The sequence below is a fragment of the Oryctolagus cuniculus genome, chromosome 11, assembly GCF_964237555.1.
Source record: "Oryctolagus cuniculus chromosome 11, mOryCun1.1, whole genome shotgun sequence".
NCBI lineage: Eukaryota > Metazoa > Chordata > Mammalia > Lagomorpha > Leporidae > Oryctolagus > Oryctolagus cuniculus.
The window spans coordinates 83,313,499-83,328,887 of NC_091442.1; the positions used below are offsets into that span (position 1 = coordinate 83,313,499).

The following is a 15,389-nucleotide window of genomic DNA, read 5'->3' on the forward strand; positions in this document are numbered from 1 at the left end:
TCTCTCTCCTTCTCTCTCTCTCTCTCTCTCTCTCTCTCTCTTCAAATACTTAAAAACAAATACATAACATTTTATAGATGTGTAATGTGGATACTACAAAAATGTTGTGAGTATACTACTAGTATTACTATAACACAGTCCTGACCTCTTTTATATGAACCCCATCATGGTTTTTTTTTAAGATGTATTTATTTATTGGAAAGGCAGAGTTTACAGAATGAGGGGGAGGCAGGCAGGCAGGCAGAGAGAGAGAGAGATTCTGTATGCTGGTTGTTCCCCAAATGGCTGCAATGGCCAGAGCTGGACCAGTCCAAAGCAAGGAGCCAGGAGCTTCTTTCGGGTTTACCATGTGGGTGGCAGGGTCCCAGGTACTTGGGCCATCTTCCACTGCTTTCCCAGGCATTTTAGGGAGTTGAATCAGAAGTGGAGCAACCGGGACTTAAATCGGCATCGCCCCCAAAGGGGAAGCCAGTGTTGCAGGCTGCGGCTTTACCTGCTTCATTACGAAACCAGCCCAATCCCATGGTATTTGCATCTTCTTGCTTATTAAGAGCCTTCTGAGTAGATGAAAAGCTCCAAGAGAAGGTATGTTTCATTACTAGTCACTTACTTGCTCTCTGGCAATAAATATTCAACACAGGTTTTCTGAAGTTTTTATTTAAAAGTTTTTAAAAATTGAGAAGCAGAGAGCAAGAGTGATGTGGGGAGAGAGCGAGCGCCTCCCTGCTGAGTCCCCCCACTGCAAACACCCAAGGCAGCCTCAGTGGGGTGAGACTGAATCTGGGAACCAGAGGCTCAGGCCAGGTCTCCCACATGGGCTGTAGGAAGCCAACTGCTGAGGCCCTCACTGCTGCCTGCCAGAGTGGTCAGCGGCGGCAAGTGGGAGTCAGGAGCCAGAGTGGGCATCAAACCCTGGCACTCTGATGCAAGACATGGGAATCTTAGCTGCTGGTGAAATGCTCACCCCTCACTACAGTTTTTCAATGAGAGCATGCAGTCTGGAGAAGAAATTGCATGTTTGTATTTCCTGATGTTTTCGGTCCATTTTAATTTGCCCTCGATTTCCATAGTTCTATGCCCCCATTCTATCTGTACTTTCTCTGATATTTGGATTCCATCATGAGAATCTAATCTATGGAAAATAAGTATGACATGTAACCCAGGAATTTGCCATCTCATGGAAGCAAGGTGCTCACATAAATAATTGATTATACAGATGAGAGCTTTGAGAGTTAAGGCTTTGGCTGGGGGAAAATAGTTCAGAAAACTAGTCCATATTCTGGAGTTCAACTAACTTTATTAATATTCAGCTTGACTTATTAGTCCATTGTCTATTGATATGTTTTTGTGTGGAGATGCAGAAACAAAATTGGAAAGTGACAAGTATTCTCTCTCTCTCTCTCTCACACACACACACATGCACTCGCACACACACACATACACACACACATTTAGGTAAAAGTGATTTCATGGAAAATGAAGATGAATGCATGGCCTTCTGTAGCTTCTTCCTACTTGAAGGGAATACAAATAAATTAGAATTTCCTCTGTCCTTCAACATTTATAAACAGAACTCACCAGAACTTTTTTTTGTGTGTGGTTGATAATTTAAAAAGTCTTAACTGACAGCTTTTTTAATAACTAAGAAGTAGATGGTTTCAAACTATGTTCTTTGGTGAGGATCAAGAATAACAATATTCTAAATTTCAAGTTAATATAAGATCCATGTGTTATAATTTTTTTTAAAAGCAAGAGGTTAAGGTTGATAGCAAGAGTTTAAGTATGAATCCTAGCTAAGACTCTAAGAAATGGAGAGTGATGGGTACTTCATTTTTAAAAGTCTTGAAATGAAAAATCAATGTGTCAGTCAAATACTTCAAATTGAAGAAGGAATGAGAGAAAATGGCTTTAAAAAAGTTGAAAGGGCACTGATTTACCTGCAAAATATTAAATTGAGAGAGGAAAAAAGTAACTTTCTTAGTTCTTGATCAAATGTGTAAAAAGATACTTTCAGTCATAAGATTAAATTTATGATTATACTCATGGAACCTATAACTTTTAATTTCCCAGTAGAAAAATATTTTGGAACACATATTATGTAAATACTGTCAGGAAATTTTGAACCTTCTGTTCATTTCAACACCATTTAATTTAGGCCAAAGTTATTGAATTCATTAATATACTACATTGTTTTTCACTAACACTGCCTCTGCTCTGAATAAAATTTCCAATATTTAATGCATGATACTTTAAAGTATGAAATGTTATGCTTTTTTCCCCTTTTACATGGGTGGATAAATTCCCCGATGAGGAAGAAAAATTCCCTTTCCCAAATTAGAAGAACATGGGGTATTTTGAACAATTTTATGAGAATAAAACCTCATTGAAATAACATTTCTATTAAGATGTAACTTTTAAATTTTATAAGTGGGAATAGGAAATCTAAATAGCCTAATAGGTTTGAATGAAAGAAATGATCAGTTAATAACCATGTTAATCTAATAGCTCATTTTCTAAAGTCTTTTACTCATATTTCTAAGCCCTAATAGGGTGACAACATTTAACTGCATTGCTGAAAATCCCTAGAAGCCAGAGCCTGTGTCTTTTTCACCATTATTGTCTCACCAGAGTGCAGTGAATGATACTTTTTAGATTCTCAAATATTTGTTGAAGCAATGAGAGAAAGAGTGTGTTATGTCCTGAAAAGTTTTGTGTTTCCCAACTGTCTTGAGTTTGGAGCCTGCCAAGGCAATCACTGGACTTGCTTGTTACACGTTTCCTTTCCTGTTGTCCTTAGAAATGATTCCAAATCTTCTTTTCTGTCCTCAAGCTCTTTGATAAATTTCACTCGCTTCATTCACAGCAGAAAAGCTCAACTTGTATTTTAAACTGAAAATTGAAGTGGCTGTCTCCACACTGATTTCCTCAACTGCCGGCACCCAGAACCTGACATCCGTAATCTCTGCCACCTCCATTCTCACGGAGTGAGAGCTTTCCCCTCCTCCTCACATACAGTTCCCCCTCTAGTCTTCTGGATCTCAATTCCTTGTGTCTGCTCCCAAAACATGGTTCATCAATGCTTCCTCAGCTCCAACCTCGTTGTCTTTAGTGACATTTTATTCTGATCTTAAAAATGTGTTTTCTGCTACAGGGCAGCAAGCAAGGAAACCCAGCCAAATCGACCAGCCAACCAAATAATGTTGATAAGAATGAAAACAACAATAAATGGCCATACTATTTTAAAAATATACTTATTTATCTAAATGGCATTGAGAGATAGAGAGAGAGTGAGCAGGTGTACTTCCATGTGCTGGTTCACTCCCCAAATGCCAGCAAGAGTTGGGACTGGGCCAAGCCAAAGCTAGAAGCCCAGAACTCCATCTGGTTCTCCCACGTGGATTGGAGGGATCCAAGCACTTCAGTCATTCCCCAATACCTGCTGCCTCCAGGAGTATGCATTAGCAAGAAGCTGGATAAGTAGCTGTGGGGGAACTCAAACTCAAATCCACTGGTTTGGGATGTAGGAGTCTTACCCATTGAGCCAGATGCCCACATCATGAATACCCTATTTTGACTCAAACTGTCCTTGAGATTCTAGCATAGCTTTAGAAATATGCAACTCTTTTTGCCTTCTCATTTGAGATTGTTAAATATGTAATTACTAACATATTGCCAAGCTATGTGAAGTAGGTCTAGAGTAAGGTACAATAGAGAAAAGCAGTTTCCTATATAGTCGGGAAATCGGTGAACATCACTGGTTCATATGAGGAATAAAATAATTTGATAAAGAGTGTGGGGAGCAACTGGGAGCAACTCAGACTAGACTGTTACTTGAATTAAGACTTTTTCTATGCATCTGCTCTCCCACAATATGGCGCTGGGAGAGGAGGAAACAGCTTCTACACAGCTGCCTCCAGTTCAACCAATAAACAGCAGGACCTGCTCCTGATTGGAGGAGAGCAGCGTACTCGGCGTGTGGGTAGCAGAGTTGGGATTGGTGGAAGAGGACTATAAAGGAGGAGAGAGACAACATGCACCAGGAACATCTATCTGAAGGAACACCTGTGCAGCCCCCGAGAGAGCCGGCCGGCGGTGTGCCGCTCCCCTGCGGAAGTGGGGAAAGTGGCAGGGGGAACCACCCTTCCACGGAGGTGGAAGGGACGGTAGCCAACCCGGGAAGAACCAGCAGCAAACCCGGGGAGGGCTGAGCAGACAAAAGAACAGCGCAGGGTCCTGTGTCGTTCCTCCGCGAAGAGGGGGAGCGACATAATGGTGCCGTGACTCGGATATGAAGCCTAGGCAGGGTTTAGTGTTGTTCCTCCATGAAGAGGGGGAGCGACAAAGAGAATATTGGTGTTCTTTACCTTTGGGATCAGTATTTAGTGAGCAAAATGATTCATCTAGAATGTTCAAAAATAGCAGGTTAATGTTTTAAAAATATTCATAAAAGTGGGCAAGGATGGATGTATCATCAGGTTTGAGTACACATGTGGAAAAATATCAAACGATGAAGATTAGAATTAAAACCATGACCTTTCAAATGGCCTCAAAACTTTTCTAAAACATAGCCATTCACACCCATAGGGAAATGGGGAGATTTGCATTGTCCTGTATTTGTCTTCTAGTCAAGATTGCTCAGGGCCGGTTGTTGCTTAGTATGGACTTGATGGACTAAGAGATGAACAAAGGAGCTCATAAAGCAAGGAGACTGCTCAAGAGTTTCCTCTGTGTGCTGAGTGTTAAAATGTGGTCTCTTTGGAAAAAGAAGTTAATAGTTACGTGACAACTTTATCTCATAGAAGATATTAATCCTGACCCAAGACACTTTCTTGGTGTTATCCATGTGTGGAGACAAAAACAGAATCTCAATCAAAATCATTTCAGAGTAATTCAAATTCCTTTGGTTTCCCAAACTCAAAAAAGGTTTTTGCAATATTCTATTAGGTTTAGAAGTAAATATGTAAAATGAGTGTACTAAGATCTGCCTCAAATTTTTTTCTGTTTGAAAATTGATAGGGCCAGCGCCGCGGCTCACTAGGCTAATCCTCCGCCTAGCGGCGCCGGCACACCGGGTTCTAGTCCCGGTTGGGGCACCGGATTCTGTCCCGGTTGCCCCTCTTCCAGGCCAGCCCTCTGCTGTGGCCAGGGAGTGCAGTGGAGGATGGCCCAAGTCCTTGGGCCCTGCACCCCATGGGAGACCAGGAAAGTACCTGGCTCCTGCCTTCGGATCAGCGCGGTGCGCCGGCCGCAGCGCGCTGGCCGCGGCGGCCATTGGAGGGTGAACCAACGGCAAAGGAAGACCTTTCTGTCTGTCTCTCTCTCTCACTGTCCACTCTGCCTGTCAAAAAAAAATTGATAAAAAATTAGCTATTTTTTACAAAAATTTATTTAGGAAGACTGAGTTACAGATGGAATGGGAGGGACAGAGAGAAAATTACCTCTACCTGCTGGTTCATTCTCCAAATGGCCACAATGGCCAGGGCTGGGCCAGGCAGCAGCCAGGAACCTGCCACTCCATTAGAGTCTCCCAGGTGAGTGGCTTGGGCCATCTTCCACTGCCTTCCCAAGCATATTAGCAGGGAGCTGGATTGGAAGTGGATCTGCCAGAAATAGAACTGGTATTCCTTCGAGATGCCCACTTTGCAGGTCGCAGCTTAGCCTGCTGTGCCACAACACTGGCCCCAGTGTTGCTATAGTTGTTAGCTATTTTAGAGATTAAGTATTGTGTAACATATTCCTTACATGACCACACAGTTTGTGACGTTGTATTTGTACGAGCTAGACGCACTTTGTCAGGTAGGCCTCCTCTCTTCCCACCTCACACAACTGTGAGACTCTCAAACTTTGCCATGAACTTTTTAGTGGATAATTTCCTGCATTTCAGGGGCTGTGCTTTATTTGACTTCTCTACACTTTGGTCACCACTAATTTCTTTGGCTATCAGTTTCTCTCCCTTTTTCCATCTCTTCCCTTTTAGCTACTGTGGGAAAACAGGTTATTATCCTCATCCTTAAGGAAATCACATTGTTATTAATCAGTTGCTTTGTAATTATGTTTTGCTTTGTCACTGTTATGAGAATAGAGTCTGTATCTTACTCATTTATGGCTGACATTGTACGTGACAAAGTATATGCTAGGTAAATTTGAATTTTGTTGGATATTGATTTCTTACACATTATCTCTAAATTCAAAGGGAATAGGAAAGGTAGCCGTCAGCTGGGAGCATTGTCTAAAGAACAGTATTTCCCCAACTAATACATACACCTGTTCTGCATTTAAAATTATAATAAAAGAGAAAATGCATGAATAAATTATTCAAAAAAGGAAGAAAATGTGAGAATGTTCCATCTCACACGTGGTCAGTGAATACAAACTAAAATGTTTGGTCAATTAAATGTTCAGAAATTAATGTCTAGAGTAGCGTGATAGTTTGTCAGAATGAGTACTCTCATGCATTCTTGGTGTTATTCTAAATAATAATTTTGGAATAATCATTAAAATTAAAGTAATCCATTTTATTTGACAATTCCACAATTTAATGAGCAGCATAAAATTACCACAATGCAATGATATTTAAGGATGGCTACTGTATCATTGTCAGTAATAGCTGAAATACAAGAGTTAAAAAGCCTCAGTGTTAATTCGTGGGAGAATGGCCAAGTAAGTGTGATATATCCAAATTATACAGTTACAGAAAGTGAAAAAGAACATCAAGATATATAAGAACATACACTTTTATAAGTGAAAATAAAAGATGAAAACAAAACATAGCGATCTTTTCTAATATTTTTAAGCTAATAAAAAGAAAGCCAGAGGTTTAGAAGCTAAACCAGCTAAAACCAAGAACTAGTAACTTAGAGCAGTGTCCAAGCTGCGATTTGTATGTAGGGGAGGAAGTGAACTCTCCAGGCAAGCATAGAATTGTGCATTCGTTCACTCCTCAAACGATGGCGTGCTCACACCTCAGGCCAGAGATTTGTGTGTTCACTCCAGTCTGGGAACAGCTGTGAGGAGCAAGAAGGAAGAGTAGGAGCCTCAGTGATGGTTCACTTCTTGTCCCCTTCTTCTCTCAGCTCCCCATGTACGGTAAACCACGTCTTAGGATACATTTTGAGCTGTTTCAGTTAAAGTTGACTTGTGTTTGGATATTTTCTGTCTTATTTATTCAAGTAGCAGCCCCGATTGTAAACTCCAAAAGAAAAACAGGCTGCAAACAGATATGACAGAGTATCTGCAAATTTTTGTTATCACTATCTTACCTCTTATGGTAAACTAGGGTGGATGTTAATATAATGTTTGTATAGTCAACTGAAGTGAGTTAGTGAGTCTCTTATTCAGATCATTTATAAAACTACTTCTTTTTGAAATATCTAAATGCTTGAGACAAAACTTGTTTTTAATCCGGATTTTCCAGATAATTTCCTTGATTCCTTGTTACCTATGAAACATAATCTAGGTCTTTCTTACAGTAGGCAGATGCTCATCGGCCATGTTTTGCTGTGAAAATCAAGGGAAAAGGTAATGATATGAGGTGGCAAATAGCCTTGAAAAATATGCTTGAAAAGTTATTTTAAGATAGATATACAGTTAGATTATTTTAGCCAATTTTATAGCTGTAGAGATCTGATTTGGGTAAGACCTTCTTGGTGTTCTGATGACCTGTGACCAATGACAGGAGTATGGAATAGGGTAAAATTTCTGTGTCAAGTCATCTTTTTTCTGTAACTAATAGCCACAACATTATGAGTTTTAAAAGCTCCTATAGTCTCATTGAAGCCAAAGAAAGCTCTGTCTATTTCTTTTGAAAGAGGATGTCTATTGAAACTGTTTCAAATTGCTGAATAGCCCGGCTAATCCCACCTGTCTCTAATTGCATACTCTGAAAGTTACTTTTCTCACTATGGTAAGCCTTCCAACTATTTTTCAGAGAGCAGTACTTACATCAGGAGTGAATTGACCCTTCCTTAATAGTAGAACCATGGCTGAAATGTGTTTCATTGTGGATACCCTTGATTCAGTTAAAATCTAGTATTCCTCTCAGTGATTCAGGATTCAAATATGTCAGTAGTAAAGAAAGAGAACTTGCTTTTTCAGAGGGGGATATCCAGTTACTTTTCTGGTGCCTTATGTTTCTAAAGAAGACAAATGTGAGATTATACGAGTCATGTTTTTCTTATGATGTTGATCCTAGTCTCTTATCTAAGTTCTTTCATAACTAATTTTATTGTTATTAAAATTTAAAATTCATACTTTAGCACCACTGAATACATATTTATTCTCCGACTTTAGGTACTAATCTATACCTGATTCAAAATTATGGAGCTAAAATGACTGAAATAAAATATAGTTGTAGTGTGCTATATTACTTTTAACATTTTGTTCTTTGGACCCCTTTCTTTTGTCTGATATTTTGTTAATTATTTGATTTGCATTCCTTTTCTGAAGTGACATTTTAAGTATTTTAAAGATTTGGATTCAAAGAGAAAAGTGAGCTCTATTTTCTTCTGTTTGACATTCATATATGGTTTTTCATCTAATTTCTATTAAATTAGCAAAGGATAGCATGCATATTCTCAATTTTAGATACTGTTGTTAAGATTTATTATTTATTTATTTGGAGTCATCTGAAGTAAATGCAACTTTTGTACAACCTATGAAAGATGGATTTGTTTGCTAATTCATAATACAATTAAGATTTTGCTAACACTGAAAAATGAGTAGTATTTGGAAACAAACATAATGCAAAGGAATTTTATAATTACTTTGAAATCAGTTTTCCTGGAGATCTGTAAAATTTGGTCAAAGGAAACTCTAGTTATGAACATCTTATTAACATCTGATTGAATTACTGAATAAACTTGAAAACAAAAATTAATTTACTGGTGTATTCTGAATTCATTGTTTTAGTTTTGAAGGATATATAACATCTTTATTCAACTGGATTGATATACCTTTGTATATAAGTTAGACAAAAGCTTATTATAAATTGCTGATTTTTAATATACATGTGATCAAAAAGTATGCAGTAAATTTTAATATAAAAGCAAATTATGAAGGTAATATTCTTTTTTCTCTCAGGGATAGTTCATCACTAAAAACTATTAATGTTACTGAGACATCTTCAGAGTTTTCAGATTTGGACTACAATGCTGAATATAGTGCCTATGTAACAGCTAGCACCAGATTTGGTGCTGGGAAATCAAGAAGTCGTATTATAAGCTTTCGAACACCTGAGGGAGGTGAGTTCTTATGTACCTAAGCTAATTTAAAGCATAGTATACTCAGAAAAAATTATTAAATATAAAAATGTGTTATGCCTAAAATCCGCCATCAGGTGGATGCGGAATTGCTTTTTGGTCACTCTCAAGCTGTGTGATGTTAGGAAAGTTAGTTTATTTCTTTATGCCTGAATGTTCCATCTGTAATATGGAACAATATAAAATCTACTTCAGAGGATCTATATGAGGATTACGTAAATTTGTAGCTGCCCTCAATGCGTATCTTACTGGACACAGAAGCACTTTATTTGCTTACTAAGTGGAACAACATCAAATATATGAAGTCAATTTTCTGTTTGCCTTTGACTTGAACTATTCTATTGCAAAATGCTAAATTAAACTATAATTCCACTTTATGTATTCTATTTTGAAAACTTGTTAAAATGTTGTATTCAAATCTATGACAGGGGATATATTTTAGGGCTAGGATGGTATCTTATGAACAAGGAATCCATCTGTCCTCTGCTTGAATGTCATTATGGTAAAGTGTTAAAGGGAAGGCCCCATGTGTCATAAATTTCATTTCTGCCATTTCAGTAGATGTTATTCCTCATTTAAATTTTACTGACAAATAATTGTCACTTTAACTCATAAGATAAAGTCAAAATTCAGGTATTTTAGAGGTTCCGTGGAGCTGCAATACAGTCTTTTTTTAATTTTATTTAAGTTATACAGGTTTCATGTATTTCATATATACAGATTTATGAACCTAGTGATACTACCTTCCCTCCCACCCACGCTCTATCCCTTCACTCTTCCTCAACGGAAGAGACAAGGGCTGTAAACAATCATTGAATCTCGCTCCAACACATTACATTTCAGGTATTCTATTAGTTACCTTGGATCAAGGAAAGCACATGACATGTCTTTCAGGGGCTGGCTTATTTCCCTAAATATACTGGTTTCCAGTTGCGCCCATCTTGTTGCAAAAGTCAGGTTTTCATATAGTTTTTTGTTCATTCCTTGTTTTATAGCACCAAGTGATCCTCCCAAAGATGTTCATTACGTGAATCTCAGTTCTTCATCAATAATTCTCTTTTGGACTCCCCCTTCAAAACCTAATGGGATCATACAATATTATTCTGTGTATTACAGAAATAATTCTGGTACTTTCATGCAGGTAAGACCTGAGTTTTCTACGAGGTTTTATTTTCCATCTTTTAACTTTGTTGATATTCAGGTTTACCGTGTTTACTCACATTGATAATTATGCACAGATATGTTTGAAAAAACTCTAAGTGATTGGGTGGGAAAATGTCACATACATTTAAATTTCTCATCGTTTCAACTTTATGCACATTAACCATGGAACTATCACCTATGCAATATTCACTATGTAATAATGACCCTTTATTCCACTTTTTTTAAAAAAAAAGATTTATTTATTTATTTGAAAGTAAGAGTTACACAGAGAGAGGAGAGGCAGAGAGAGAGAGAGAGGTCTTCCATCTGATGGTTCACTCCCCAACTGGCCGCAATGGCCGGAGGTGCGCCGATCTTAAGCCAGGAGCCAGGAGCTTCTTCCAGGTCTCCCACGTGGTTGCAAGGGCCCAAGGACTTGAACCATCTTCTACTGCTTTCCCAGGCTATAACAGAAAGCTGGATCGGAAGTGGAGCAGCCAGGTTTTGAACTGGTGCCCATGTGGGATGCCGACGCTTCAGGCCAGGGCATTAACCAGCTGCACCACAGTGCTAGCCCCTATTCCACTTCTTCCAAGAAGTATTGCTGCTCTCATTTGCACTCAAAATTAATTCTCAGATTTTTTCCATTTTGTTTATAGACAATATAAATAGTCTTATGATCTGAATGTGTTTTTCTGCAATTTAAAAATATAAGAATTATTATTATCACTTAGTATCAGATATAATGAAGACCAATAGGAATGTGATTATTTAGTTAGTAAGATATGAGGTTCTAGGCTTTCATAGTTTGCAGATGGGAACTTTGTAGGATCTGAATGGTTAAGGTTATGAAAATAACTAACATGCATTTAATTTAGAGATACATTTTCAGCTTTTCACAGAATTATATTCTTTCTCCAAATTAAATGTTTCACAGAACTCTAACAGATGAAAAGATAAAATTGGAGTGACTGTGACTGAATCAGAGATGGGAAGAGTCACAACATAATTTGGAAAACCAATTTAGAAGACATGCTGCAATTTAGAGACTGCATACCTTGCTAGAAGAAATTATTGATTGCCAGTAGTTAGGACTTTGGCAATTTATTTAAAGATTCACTTATTGAAAGGCAGAGCTATTGAGACGGAGAGGCAAAGAGAGAGAGAGAAATCTTCCATCCACTAGTTCACTCCCCAGTGGCCACAACAGCCAGGGTTGGGCCAGGCAAAACCCAGGAGCCAGGAGCTTCATCCACGTCTCTCACATGGATGCAGGGGCCTGAGTACTTGGCCCATCCTCAGATGTTTTCCCCTGTACACTAGAAGGGCGCTGGATCGGAAGTAGAGCAGCCAGGACTTGAACTGCAACCCTTGTGGGATGCTGGCACTGTAAGTGGAGGCTTAACCCACCATGCCATAGCACAGGCTCTGACCATTCTTATTTCTTTGAATTCTTTTTAAGGAAAAAGAGAAGAGATCTTAGTAATTCTGAGTTGCCTACACCCACCTGTGACGGCACACCAAGTTGAGTCACTGAAGTTACTTGTCAGAAGTGAGAATCTCTGCAACTAAGCTGTGATCTGCTTTAGTGCAGCTACAGGGGAGTGTTGGTTAGTGAATGGCTCGAGCAGAACACTGCAGACTGGAAGGACTTACCGTGCAGGGAGCAGAAGAACCTCCAGAAGTTAGTTTAGTGTTTACATTCCACTCTCAAAGAGTGGGCCCAAATGTGAGCATTAAAACTTCTATGCCAAAAGCAAGCTATCTTATGAAATATATTTAGATACGGTGGATGTTACAGCACAGCGGGCTAACCTGCTACTCCCATCTCCCCTATCTGACATCACAGTACCTATTTGAATCACAGCTACTCTGCTCCGGTTATTGTGGGCTTTTGGGAATTGAACCAGTTGATGAAAGATTAATTTTTCTCTCTCTTTTTATATATTTCCACACATGTATGTGTGTGTGTGTGTGTGTGTATTTATATAATTCTACTTTTCCAAAAGAAGTAAATATCTGGGCCGGCACCGTGGCTCACTTGGCTAACCCTCTGCCTGCAGCACCGGCACCCCTGGTTCTAGTCCCGATTGGGGCGCCAGTCCTGTCCCTGTTGCTCCTCTTCCAGTCTAGCTCTCTGCTGTGGCCCGGGAGGGCAGTGGAGGATGGCCCAAGTGCTTGGGTCCTGCATCCGCATGGGAGACCAGGAGAGGCGCCTGGCTCCTGGCTTCAGATTGGCTCAGCACCGGCAGTAGCGGCCATTTGGAGGGTGAACCAATGGAGGGAGGACCTTTCTCTCTCTCTCTCTCACTGTCTAACTCTGCCTGTCAAAAAAAAAAAAAAAAAAAAAGGAAGTAAATATATTTAGATAGATAATTGATGTCATTAAAGTTAAAATGTAAGCAAATACTTAACAAAAGGAGAAAGTAGGGAATGAATTTGCGTCTACTCTGCATCAAGCAGTTTTTGCTGTTCTTTTCTACTCTGCTCTGATAATGGGGGAAAATATTGGAACTGGTGACACAAAGTTTTCACCACAATGTTGTTTTCAAATTTAACAATGTTTCATTATGCCATCAAACCATTTTCAAATTGCAGATTTTTTTTCTTTCATGCATTTAACAAGAACATTGCACAACGGTCTCTACAGTTCTAAACCTTTGTGATAGTTTTCCCTCTTTACAATTTACTTATCGCTTACATGTGATTGTATTTTTGTACTCTTTCTCAACATTTTAATAATCAAGTATGAGCATCTAACTATGGTTTTAACTTGATCTACTGAATCTATTTAATCAACCTGGGAATATAATATCCCATTTGCAGTTCATCTGTCTTAGAACATGTTATCTTTTATTAAATAATCTTAAGAATGCTTTTAAGTGTGACAGCTGCAAGCAGACACAGGCTAATGATGTTAGAACATTTCAGAACGTAGTCTCATATTGCGTGAAGTTCATTCGTGCATTGCTTTATCCCTAAAGTTAATGTTAAAAATAGCATCATTACCTTCACTACTTTCTATTGTGGATTGGTAGAGTAAGAGAAATCCTCAAAATGAAAGTAACAGAGCAGAGTAGGTGTATAGTCTTTATCTTATTCCTTCTCTGCTTTCTCCTTCCTAGAGATGGATACCTCATGCCCAGCATATTGTTACTGTCTGTCTCCTATTCCCTGTATCTGATATCTGTCTTTAGTTCCCTTATGCCTGAGCAAACACCTTGAAGAAAATAAATGCATGATACCTTTCTTTCCACCCCCTGAAGTTCCTAGAAGTGTACCATGCATAGGCTGAATACTCAATATTTTAATAAAATATAGTTATTATAATTGACCAGCATGTTTGTACTTAATTATAAATTTGAAGCACTGATGTGTATAATTAAATGAAAATTTCTTCTTATCTTGGGGAATTTAATTTGTTTAATATTTCAGAAAGTTAGTAGAGAGAGGAGTTAAAAGATAAATTTAGGGGCAGGTGTTTTGATGCAGAGAGTTAGGTCCATGCTTGGGATGCCTGCATCTCATATCACAGGGCCAAAGATCCGGTCCTGCCCATGCTTCTGATCAAGTACCCTGCTCATTCAGTCTGTGCTGCAGTAGGTGGTGGGTGAAGTACCTGGGTCCCTGTTACCCATGTGGGAGAACTGGATGGAGCCCCAGGCTCTTGGCTTCTGTGTCACTCAGTCTCAGCTCTTGCAGGCATTTGGGGAATGACCTAGTGGGTGGAAGCATGCTCGCTCACTCTCTCCACTACTCCCTTGCTCTGCCTTTCAAATAAATAAAAATAAACTTAAAAATAATTAAAAGATATTGCTTTGATAAAAATTTTTTTGAAATGCATGAGTAATTTTTTCCTGTTAACTATGTAAATATTTATTTATTTATTTGAAAGGCAGAGTTAGAGAGAAAGAGATAGAGAGAGGTCTTCCATGTGATAGTTTATTCCTCCATTGGCAACAGATGCCAGAGGTGGGCTTATCTGAAGTCACTAACCAGGAGCCACTTCCAGTCTCCCATGTGGGTGGAGGGGCTCAAGCCCTTGAGCCATCCTCCACTTCTTCTGCAGACCATTAGCCAGGAGCTTGATCAGAAGTGGAGCAGCTGGGACTCAAACAGGTGCCCATATGGCATGCCAGTGCCACAGGCGGCGACTTTATCTGCTATACCACAGCAATGGCTCCATAATATGCATTTAACATGAAATTTCTGAAGACTCCTCATATCCATGAATTTCAGAATTTTTTTTTTTTTTTTTTTGTCAGGCAGAGTGGACAGTGAGAGAGAGAGACAGAGAGAAAGGTCTTCCTTTGCCGTTGGTTCACCCTCCAATGGCCGCTGCGGCTGGCGCGCTGCGGCCGGCGCACCGCGGCCGGCGCACCACGCTGATCCGATGGCAGGAGCCAGGAGCCAGGTGCTTTTCCTGGTCTCCCATGGGGTGCAGGGCCCAAGCACCTGGGCCATCCTCCACTGTACTCCCTGGCCACAGCAGAGAGCTGGCCTGGAAGGGGGGCAACCGGGACAGAATCCGGCGCCCCAACCGGGACTAGAACCCGGTGTGCCGGCGCCGCTAGGTGGAGGATTAGCCTAGTGAGCCGCGGCACCGGCCGAATTTCAGAATTTTTTGCACCAAAATAACCTTAGCTTTTTTTTCTTTTTAAGATTTATTTATTTACTTGAAAGGCACAGTTAGAGAAGGAGAAATAGACATAGAAATCTTTGATTTGCTGGTTCATTCCCCAAATGGCTGTAACAGCCAGGACTGAGCTAAGCTGAAGCCAGGAGTTTATTCTGGGTCTCCCATGTGGGGGCAGGGGCCCAAACACTTGAGCCATCTTCTGCTTTCCCAGGCACATTACAGGAAGCTGAATCAGAAGTGGAGCAGCCTGGACTTGAACTGGTACTCATGTGGGATGCCCACACTGCAGGCTGGGGCTTTAACCTGCTGAGCCACGCCGCTGGCCCCTAATCTTAGTTTTTGATTCCAAT

General features: G+C 39.7%; 1 protein-coding gene across 1 annotated transcript in view; it reads left to right on the forward strand.

The window, feature by feature from the left end:
- Positions 1-15,389, forward strand: part of PTPRQ (protein tyrosine phosphatase receptor type Q) — a 252,679-nt gene that overhangs the window by 91,387 nt on the left and 145,903 nt on the right. The window contains exons 20-21 of the mRNA XM_070053189.1: positions 9,079-9,239; positions 10,253-10,398. Coding sequence (XP_069909290.1) covers positions 9,079-9,239; positions 10,253-10,398 — 307 coding nt within the window. The remainder of the gene's footprint in view (positions 1-9,078; positions 9,240-10,252; positions 10,399-15,389) is intronic.